This window comes from Sinocyclocheilus anshuiensis, unplaced genomic scaffold (genome assembly GCF_001515605.1).
Source record: "Sinocyclocheilus anshuiensis isolate Anshui unplaced genomic scaffold, SAMN03320099.WGS_v1.1 scaffold217, whole genome shotgun sequence".
NCBI lineage: Eukaryota > Metazoa > Chordata > Actinopteri > Cypriniformes > Cyprinidae > Sinocyclocheilus > Sinocyclocheilus anshuiensis.
This window is the reverse complement of record NW_015536538.1, coordinates 507,423-518,911: the sequence shown is the minus strand read 5'-3', so window position 1 is coordinate 518,911 and position 11,489 is coordinate 507,423. Positions and strand designations below refer to the sequence as shown.

Genomic DNA, 11,489 nt, shown 5'->3' with positions numbered 1-11,489 from the left:
CACACACACACACATATATATATATATATATATATATATATAAACTAAATTAGTTGTTGTTGACAAAAAATACTAGTAAAATCAGACATCAAAATATTATATAAATTACAATTATTATTTACATTTATAGATTAGAAAAGATAAATACCTGTTTATACTTGGCATACAATATTGTGTTGACAAAGAGTATACTGTTTGAAAGGAAACAATAAGGCCTGGTCTGCTTGCAGATAATTGCAGTAAATAAACTAATAATATTACAGAATTGTAAATTGTACTTAATCTTTACGCCATGCTTTTCAAAATTAGCAGAACATTAAAAAGTTTGTAAGTGAACAAAAGCAACTCAAACCGGGCTTTCCACTTGTTTTTAGAGTAAAAGTCACAAAATAATCACTATTAATGCGGTCTTCCAAAGCCAAAGTATTTGCATAACAGACATTATGGTATGATTTTTATTGTAGGCCTATTTAGATCATCGTAACTTAATAACTGCAATAGAGAGATGATATATTCTACACAGACATCAATTAAATTAGGCATCATGAGTGAGTCAAGAAAGCCAAACACTTTACATAAGCCTGCAGTACATTATGATAGATAGCTCTGGCTTTATTAAAATATTGACTTTCTGATGCGCATGCCTACCTCTCCTAATGGCTGAGAGTGCACGTATGCATCCCTGGCTGTGGTCAGTATGGACGGCTGGCGTCCTTCGGCCGTTTCAGCTGCACTTTCAAGCGTTTCATGCCGATCTGGAAGCCGTTCATGGCCTGGATGGCAGCCTGAGCACTGGCGGGGTTATCGAAGCTCACAAAGCCTGCAGACGAGAGAGAAACCGAATCTGCTGTTCATGTGTGCGTATCTTACAGTCCCTGCAGTATAACGGCCACACACATCCAAATTTACTCATTTTTAATTCATGTGGAAGGAAATGGACAACAAATCCTCAAGGAAACAAATAGACTGAGAGGACTGAATCAAATTAAACTAATGGGAGCCAGAGGGAGAGATTTCTGCGCAGGGATCGTGTTCCAGAGAGCTGCCTGTGTAGTGTGAAGAGAATGAATATAAATATAAGTGATTCCAGACAGGCAAGGCTTTTGGGGTCAGGGAGGAGACCAATAAACCTTTATTAAACTCACTACAGTCTCACACACACACACACACACACACAAACATCTGGGCTGTGGCACATCACGGCCTGCATGGCACCCTGGGTCCAAAATTAACATTTGGCAAACACTGAATGCATGTTAAAATTGTCTTTGGCATGCAAATAAAATGGGTCAATTGCCAATTGGCTGGTAACATGTCAGGAACTGAAAACTAATGCATGCTTTAAGTGACAATGTTAGAATGATATATGTTTATACGGGAAGCTTGTATTTGTTATGTTTTAATAATCAGAACTCTGTGTGCCAACAAAACAATAATATAGGGAACGTCTCGGTTACGTACGTAACCCTCGTGCCCTGATGGATGTAACGGAGACGTTATGTCGTGACGACATAGGGGGTTCACCTGGGAGCCCCAATCCTCTCTGACTATAAGAGAAAACCCCAATTAAATTTGGCTAGTGGATTTTGCATACCTGAGCTACTCCCTGTGCATACGGGTATAAATAGGCGACAGGTGCATCCACTCTTCAGGTTTTGTGCTGAGGAGCCGAGAACTTGTCCCTGGCAGCCAGCAATGGTTCGAGATTGTGGCATGGAGACATAACGTCTCCGTTCCCTCCATCAGGGAACGAGGGTTACGTACGTAACAGAGACGTTCCCTATCTGTCGGTCACTACGAGTTATGTCGTGACGACATAGGGGGTCCATGGAAAGCACGACAACCTAAACCCCGTCACAACCCTGTAGCGCTGCAAATGTTGACAAGCAGCCGCGTGTCAGACAAATGCTACGCAAAGATCGTAACCTTCCCAACGCCCCAGCGCAATTCGCTGACCTTAGCGCCCGCAGGTACCAAAAGGTTAGTACATTGCTGCTGGAGATAGCCAAGCCGCTGTTCCTATGACAGAAAAGGTTTTTTAAGAGAAGGGAATTTGTCCTTCATAAAAGGTGCTTCACGTCTTTTTCTGTTTGTTATTTACAGCTTGGCAGTAATGAAGGGGAAGTGAGCCTTCCGGAGAAGGGTGCTACGGAGACCACATCCTGCCCGTAGGGAGGTATCATGTGGAGACACTGATATGGACTGACCCAGGCCTGGGGCAGTACTACATATGGAATGGGTCTCTGAGGCAGGTCCTACCTAGGAGTAGGGAGGAACGGCTGCCAGCAGAGACTGACAGAGTGGTCTGTCAAAGGGAAGACATGGGTTCACAGAGAGGGAAACCTTACCATGTAAGAATATACATATGGGATTGCCCGCAGGGAATCAAACCATATGGACACCTAGCCCAGTAAAGGGGCTGACTGAAAACCCGGGCAAGCTAACACCGATACTGGGCCTGGCATCAGACTGCTCCGCTCAGTCTGACTGCCGGGGGTGCTGGAGGATACTTAGCCAGGGTTTGCTGACCGGGGAACTTACTGGAGGAGGAAAAGGTACTCGCATCCCCGGGTGAGGGGGAATGGCGCAGAAAGCGTGACACTGGCCAGCTCTTCCCGCCACTTACCTGCTATCCAACACACAGAAAGAAACCGGCTCAACGCGGAGACTGTAAAATCTCACGAAAGTGTTCGGTGTCGCCCAACCCACAGCTTTACAGATGACTGACAGAGAGGTGCCGTGCGCCAGCGCATAGGAGGAGGCAACATTCCGTGTGGAGTGAGCCCTCACCCCCACTATCCAGTGGGCCAACCTTCTCTCATCTCAGCAAGGTTGAGCCAGAGATGGCGCTCTTGGGCCACTAACGTGGACATTGCCTTTCCGAGGGACCGCACCGTGACTTTCGTCGCCCAGTGGGCGAAGTCAGTCGCCGAGCGCAGCTTCTGCATCAACCCCGGGTCGGTACTACCCTCGTGCATTTGTTTTAGTGCCTTGGCTTGGTGGACCTGAAGGATAGCCATGGCATGCAGGGCAGAGGCGGCTTGTCCCGCAGCACTGTAAACTTTGGTGGCGAGAGCCGCCGTCAGCTTACAGGTTTTGGACGGGAGACGAGGATGATTCCTCCAAGTGGTGGCGTTTTGCGGGCACAGGTGCACCGCAACCGCTCTCTCCACCTGGGGAATGTCAACGTACCCCCTTGACGGCGGGGGTAGTGAGGACGGAGGAGGCAGACGAGAGGCTTCAGGCCGAAAAAGGAGCCGTTCACGACTTCATCAGCTCCTCATGCACCTCCGGGAAAAAAGGCATCGGTGCAGGACGCGGTTGTGAGCCATGCCCTGCCCCGCCCCGAGAAACCAATCATCCAGCCGCGAGGGCTCGGGACTGGGTGGTGTGTTCACCTCCAGCCCAATGCTCACTGCTGCATGGGCAAGCATGGCCATCAGCTCCGGGTCCGATTCGGCGGTGGTGACAACACCCGAGGGGGGCAGCTCCGCCGAATCTTCATCCTCAGAGGACGATAGCCCATCCCCCGATGCCGCGATCGACATCCGATCCTCCGGCAGCGCACCGAATGAAATGCTAGGACCGTCACGAGCCCGGGTCAGCAGAATCACTCAGGAGCCGCACGGGACATTCGCTGCGGGAGGAGTGAGAGGTCCGCGGGGACATGCCTAGCGGAGAAGCTCTCACTGTGACCCTAAGTGAATCCCCTAATGTCGTCACGACATAACTCGTAGTGACCGACAGATAGGGAACTATATATTGTTCCTATATTGACATATATACCTATATTCCGCTCTCCCTCACACACACACACACACACACACACACACATACACAAATACAAATATATAAATATAAATAAAAATATATTATATACATAGAGGTATACATACAAACAGTATCTATCTATCTATCTATCTATCTATCGATCTATCTTTATAGATATAGAGATGTACTGTTAAAAAGTTTAGGGTCAGTAAGATGTTTTATAAAAAAGTCTCTTCTGCTCACTACACTCATTATAGTCAAGCCTATATTGTCACTTTTGATCAGGCTAATGTATCCTTGACCCCAAACTTTTGAACAGTAGTGTATATATATATATATATATATATATAACTGATTACAGAGATGCACGCATATGTAGATATAGAATTGGTTGAAAGCAGGGAGGCAAGTCTGACCGAAACATTTGCTCTGATTGGTGGCTCGGTCCATGAACACCTTTGACGAGATGACAGATCCGAATGGAAGAAACATCTGCATTAGCTCGTTATCACCAAACTCCTGTGGCAGGTGATAGATAAACAAGTTGCAGCCCTCGGGACCTGAAACAGACATGCATTTTTAATAGGCTGTCGCAGACATGAACATGTATTTTTAGACTTTATGAAAATTATGAAAACACAAATGAAACATGATGGAAACATAAGACTTAGCTCCAAGATTTATTATTTATTTAGTGCAACAGTGAATTATAATAGAAACTTGTTTCCATCAAGGAATAAAAAAAAAAAATGAAAAAAGTAAAAAACAATCCCACATTTCTGACTTTTTTTTCTCAGAATTCAGAAGAAAAAAAGCAGAATTGTGAGATATAAACTCAGAATTCTGACTTTTTTCTAGTAATTCTGAGCTTCTATCTTGCAATTCTGACTTTTTTCTTCTGAATTCTGTTTACATCTCACAAAAGGTAATTGCAACTTTTTAACTCACAATTCCAACTTTTCTTCCCAGAATTCCGAGTTTATATCTCGCATCTCTGCATAAATATCTTGCTATTCTGACTTTATATCTTGCATTTCTGACTTAATATCTTGCTATTCTGACTAATAAAAAAAAAAATTAAAACTTTTTTCTCTGTTCTGCTGAATCGTGAGAAAAAAAGTCCGAATTTTGAGGTAAAAAGTCTCATTTACCATTTGTATTTTTTTTTCTCCGCAGAAAAGGGCTTCCATAAAATATATATCAATAAGAAAATATTTAATTTACATAGGCAACACAATCAAATAAATCATAACATTAGCACTGATAGCATTATAGTCTTTATTTTGCATTTTTGTGCTCCACTTGGATATTTTCTTTTAATGTTGTATGATTTGTGCCATTCAAAAAGTTCAAATGACGTGGACCAATCAGGAAACATCTGACATCTGATGTAATTGAAACTGAAGATTCTAAAATGGAACTCAGTAGTAAAATCTTCACAGGGAAGCAGTCGAGCCTTGGATACCTTGAAATAGGACTATCTAATCTGAATTTCATTGGCTCATAACAGCACGAGGGGCTGTAGGGATGCCCGTACGCCAGAGACTGTGAAAGACAGTGATTAGTGAGAGAAATGAAAGCTGTGATTTCTGTCACTCACCTTCCCGCTGCTGCTGCTGCTGTTGCTGGATGATTTGAGCAGGCTGTGGCAGTGTCTGACCTATAGGAGTCAGTGTTGTGGCAGGATATATGGCTGCAGATATATGCATAATATATGCATACATGAGAGAGAGAGAGAGAGGTACAGATGAGGCAAGAATAAGGACAAGACGAAGGTTGACCTTTATATGCTAATGAAATATGACAGGATCACAGTGCAATGAAATCTGAAAGCACGTTCATCATATATCAAACTGATTTAAAATGACAGATCTCTAGGCGTCCGTACGATAGCTGTAATATCCAGAAAATTAAAATACAACCTGAGGTTTCAATCACAGCAAAGTCACCTACCAGCAATAACACTCCATGAGGAAAGTTATTTTTCTGTGACAGTGACATTTGTGAAAATATCGACTGCACTGAATGAAAAATCACAAATGAGATCTCTTTAACATCTCAGCTCAGGTTGGGAAAGATACAAATGTGATATCTCAAGCATCTCTGGATTCTTCTAGACAATACTGAAATTAAATGGATTTTTTTTAAAAATAATTTTGTTTAAGTCTCCTGCTTCTCAAATGTTTCTGTCCTAAAAGAGAAAGACTCCAGTAATCTCACATGACTCCTCTAGTTTCAGACGAGATCTCAACAATGTCTCAACTATGCTCATTTTGCAAAAATACATTATATATTAAACAGCATTTCTAAAATTTTAATCTCAAATACGTCATATTAGATTAAATGGAGAACAAACTGAGAGTTTCCTGCCTCTAAGATGTTTCTCCTGAGAAAAATACCCCAGTAATCTCAAACGTATCTCCTCTAGAGTTTCAGATGAGATCTCATCAGTGTCTCAAACTGTGCTCATTTTTCTAAAATTGAAATATCTCAAATACCTCAATTGCTTCTCCTAGACAACAAAGAGATTAAATTGAGAATTTTGCTGAAGTCTCCTGCTTCTCAGATGTTTCTCTTGAGAAAAAGACTACATTTTTGAGATCTCATTAGAAACTGTTTTAGATTATTGGAGTCTTTTTCTTAGGAAAAACATCTGAGAAGCAGGAGATTTAAGCAAATTTGTTCTCCATTTAATCTCATTGTTGTCTAGGAGAAACAATTGAGGTATTTCAGATATTAAACATCTGAGAAGCAGGAAATGCAAGCAAAAGTCACAGTTTTTCTCTCCATTTAATCTCAGCATTGTTTAGAAGAAACCGTATCTCCTCTAGAGTTTCAGATGAGATCTCATCAGTGTCTCAAACTGTGCTCATTTTTCTAAAATTGAAATATCTCAAATACCTCAATTGCTTCTCCTAGACAACAAAGAGATTAAATTGAGAACAAACTGAGAATTTTGCTGAAGTCTCCTGCTTCTCAGATGTTTCTCTTGAGAAAAAGACTACATTTTTGAGATCTCATTAGAAACTGTTTTAGATTATTGGAGTCTTTTTCTTAAGAGAAACATCTGAGAAGCAGGAGACTTAAGCAAATTTGTTCTCCATTTAATCTCATTGTTGTCTAAAAGAAACAATTGAGGTATTTCAGATATTAAACATCTGAGAACATCTAATTTTTTCTCTCCATTTAATTTCAGCATTGTCTAGAAGAAACCGTATCTCCTTTAGAGTTTCAGATGAGTTCTCTGTGCACGGATTCAAATTTATTTCACAGCTCTACACTCTTGCTAGATGACAACTTTTGTGTCCAAAGGAATTTTAGAAGAAATACTGAGACTCAAAGCAAACCTAACTGAGCTCTCCACTAGAGTGTGTGTACCTGTGTATTGCTGGACGCCCATGAAGGCCTGCTGGAGCGTGTCGGCTGCGGTGGGGCTCTGGGTGGAGTACGGCTGCAGGCCGTTGGTGTACACCGCCTCTACCTGATGACCGTTGGCTTGGTGAGGGATTCCGCTGAATCCGTTAACAATGGGAGTCATGATGCTCGGCATGGCAGAGGAGGCCAGATTAGCCGGCGGAGAGCTCAAACCTGCGGTGAGACGGACACAGAAATCACCAATCTGAGACCAGCGTCATGTCGACACTGAACTTCACAAGCTGGAATCCCTTTTAATTACTGGCGTTTTAATGATATTGTGCTGTTTCGACTCAATTCTCCGCATCGATTCTACAGCCCAATTGATTCTACGTCAGAATGTGCTGACAGCTGATATCGATTCAGCACACTGTGGATGTAACCAGTTTATGCCTGCAGGGCAAATTCAGCTATGATCTGGGGTTTCCACACGCCTGTGTGTTCATTCTGAATTCTAAGTGAACTGCACTCAGAAAAACATTTTAGTTTGCAATACATGTGATGCTTTCCTGTAAACAAACTAAGCCACTTCCTGTGAAATGAATCAGTATTATAGATGCTGATTTGTTTCATTTTGTTTCGTTACGTAAGGTGCTGAATTTAATCAAATAATTAATAACTGTGCATTCCTGGATCTGCAGATAACTCTACAGATGTCCATGGAATTAAACTCCAAATTCTACACATCCCCATGTTTAATGTTGACATTAATATTTTGGTTATATTTACAATGCTTTCAACTACTAATAAAGGTGGTGTACTCTCAGCTTTGCACTGGAAATTTGCGTTTCTTACTTAGTATTTTTGTCTTGTATTCCAGTACAAAAATCTAAACATTAAATCAAGATGCATGTACTTTAGAAGTAAAATGACTTAAGATATTAAGCCTTGTTTTCTGAAAAACTGGTAAATATTTGGTGTTTTAAAAAAAAAAATCTATCAGTAGCATTAGAAAAATCAACTTAAAGTTAAGTAAAACACAAGCTCATTTTCATTTTTGGGTGAACTAACCCTTTAATTCAAAGGGAAAACAAAATGTTTCTTGTTATTTTCTTACCCCATTTGCAAGTATTTTTTTTCTTTTTGAAAACAAGTCATTTTGCTTCTCAAGTAAATGTATCTTGATTCAAGAATGTTCAGATATTTGTCATAGAAAACTAGACAAAAATACTAGACAATCTTTTTTTGCAGTGTGTTTGTACCATGTTTACATCCATATCACATATTTTAATTTTTACCCCCAAATCAGCTCAGAAAATTTGAAAATATTTATATTTTCTATTTCAAGAATCATTTTTAACATTGATAATAATCAGAAATGTTTCTTGAGTAGCAAATCAGCATATTAGAATGCTTTCTGAAGCATCATGTGACACTGAAGACTGGAGTAATGATGCTGAAAATTCAGCTTTGCATCACAGGAATAAATTACATTTTACACTATATTACAATAGAAACCAGTTATTTTAAATTAGAATAATATTACTGTTTTTACTCTATTTTTAGTCAAATAAATGCAGCCTTGGTGAGTAGAAGAAATGTCTTTCAGAATTATTAAAAAATCTAACTTTAAAAGCACTTAGGTCTCAAAACAAAGCGAAGCCTCATAAATGTTTACGTACAGCAGCTGTGTACGGTTTGATGCAGAAGCGTGATTATGTACATGTCTGATGCGCTGCTGGCTGTATCTAATGTTGGACAGATCAACACGCTTCAACTTTACTGTCAATCAAACTGTAGAAGAGCAGGTGGTTAGAAAAACAGCTTAGTTATTCCTAGAAGAGGGGCAAACACAATCCAACATACGCACACTGCACAGGAAAAAACAATAATTCACCAGATAATGAACCGTTTTGTTAAAAAGAAACACTGCATGTTAGATGTTATGTAGAATATGAGCTTTGCATACAAGGAATATGGGAGTCGATTTATACCACAAAAAAGTTTCAAATAGGATAAACAGCGCTCATGATGAAATAGCAGAGAAATACAAACACCTGAGAGAGCCAGAGAAATATCATCATCTCTCCTGCCTGCTGTCTTTGTGTAGTGCACAGTGTGTTTTGTCGACTTTGAAGGGTGTCTGCTGCTCTCTCTGAGAACTGCACTCTTTAATGTCTGATCTACAGTTGAATGAAAGAGTCAAATCAAACACATTGTGTGTTTCTGTGCTGTCCGGTCTTGTGTAACACTCCTGTTCACTGCTGGAAAATCCAGCTTAAGATGGTAGATGGATTCTGTAGCATAGTAGATGGTTTCTACTAGTCCAAACTGGTTTAAGTCATTGAGTAGCTCAGCTGTCTGGACCTGGTTAAACTCATAGACCATCTTGGTTAAGGGCCCTCAAAAGGGACAGTAAAGACATTTATAATGTTCTATTTCAAATAAATGCTGTACTTGAGAACTTTCTATTAGTCAAAGATTCCAGAAAAAATATATTACACAACAATATAAAGCAGCACAACATTGATAATAATAATAAATGTTAAAATCAGCATATTAGAATGATTTCTGAAGGATCACTCTAGACTGGAGTGATGATGCTGGAAATTCAGATTTACATCACAGGAATAAATTATATTTTACAATATATTTAAATAGAGAACAAACTGTAATAATATTTCAAAATGTTTTTGATCAAATAAATGCAGACTCGGTGAGCATAAGAGACTACATAGCTGCTACATAGTTCTCACCTTAAACTAGTTTTAACTGGATTTTCCAGCAGGATTGAGAAAAGGAAACAAGAGTAGAGAGAAATATAAGTGTGACTGTGAGTCAGAGAGTGTTAATAACACAGAGCGTCTCTCAAACACCTGACAGCGTTTAAACGTGAATTCACACGCTCAGTGAAATACTGAGCTAAATCAGACTGCTGAGGGAAGAGCTGCTCTTTTACATTTACGGACAACATGGAATTCAACCAGCAGGTCTAGACAGATTCATTTGAGGGTCTTTACACACACAATGTGCTAATTTATGCTTCAAACACACAATCAGTGCATGCTAAAAAAACAGAAAATAAAAATGAAAATTATTTCTTATTTTACACAGAAATAAAAATTCTATAGAAAATGTCCTGGGATAAATGCATAATGAATAAAAACATCAGTGAAAAATCTATTTAAAAAAAAAGTACATTTTTACTGACTTGCAGTGTCAGTTATATACTATTACAGTATTTATTCATATTTTAAATTAGCGTTTATTTTAATATTTTTTGTTTTGATTTTAATTTTAGCTTTAGTAACTTTGTAACATGATTTTTTGTAATTTGTATTAGTTTTTTTTCCCAGCGAGTTTTAGTATTTCTTATTTTTATTTATTTGATTTATTTTGTAATAAACTCAAACCCAATTTAGGTATTTCAGTTATTTATGTTTTATTTTATTTTATATTTTTATTTTATTTTTAATTTAATTTTTAATTAATTAATTTATTTATTTTAGTTTAGTTTTAGTTAACAATAACAACACTGTCATCTTCATGTTATTACAAAACCTAAATGACTTTACTTCTTGTGTGGAATATAAAAGAAGATATTTTGAAGAATGGCTGCTTTTTTCCATACTGTAAAAACGAATGTGCTAAAGAAGCAATGACTTCCACCATATGGTCAAAGAAACAAAGCCATTCTGTGTTCCACTGAAGAAAGTCAGTCATACAGGTTTGGAACAGCATTGAGGGTGAATAAATGATGCCAGATTTCGTTTTTGGGTGAAATATACTTTTATGATTAACGACAACACCTAGACAAAAGCTCAACAATAATTGAGCACCTTAAAGGGATACTCCACCCCAAAATTAACATTTTTGTCATTAATCACTTACCCCCATGTCGTTCCAAACGCGAAGAAAAGAAAAATAACGACTTTATTCAACAATTCGTCTCCTCTGTGTCTCTCCACATCACCGTAGCACCATTTTGGAGAATATCTGCTGAACGCAAGCAGCGTACGCTATTCTGTGTCAGCCGCGCTGCACGGATGCACTGTTTTCGTTCAAATCAAAGCGTAAATACACGTAGAAAACGTATCCTTGTGTCGCGGCTGACACAGAAGAGCGTACGCTGCTTGCATTCAGCGGATATTCTCCAAAATGGCGCTACGGTGATGCAGAGAGACACAGAGGAGACGAATTGTTGAATAAAGTCGTTATTTTTCTTTTCTTCGTGTACAAAAAGTTGTGTTCTGAAGACGAACGATGCTTTTACGGCTTTGGAACGACATGGGGGTAAGTGATTAATGACAACATTTTCATTTTGGGGTGGAGTATCCCTTTAATTTTCAAAGTCATTCTGGTTA

At 39.3% G+C, this 11,489-nt stretch overlaps 1 protein-coding gene across 3 annotated transcripts in view; it reads right to left on the bottom strand.

Moving 5' to 3' along the window:
• Nucleotides 1-11,489, bottom strand: part of LOC107696073 (CUGBP Elav-like family member 5) — a 176,810-nt gene that overhangs the window by 2,853 nt on the left and 162,468 nt on the right. For 2 of the 3 annotated variants that reach the window (XM_016496225.1, XM_016496247.1), the window contains 4 exons: nt 7,150-7,359; nt 5,372-5,464; nt 4,188-4,331; nt 649-820 (listed from right to left, as the gene is read on the bottom strand). In XM_016496225.1, the coding sequence (XP_016351711.1) occupies nt 693-820; nt 4,188-4,331; nt 5,372-5,464; nt 7,150-7,359 (575 nt within the window). In that variant the 3' untranslated portion in view covers nt 649-692. The remainder of the gene's footprint in view (nt 1-648; nt 821-4,187; nt 4,332-5,371; nt 5,465-7,149; nt 7,360-11,489) is intronic. The other variant, XM_016496236.1, reaches the window with a different exon arrangement.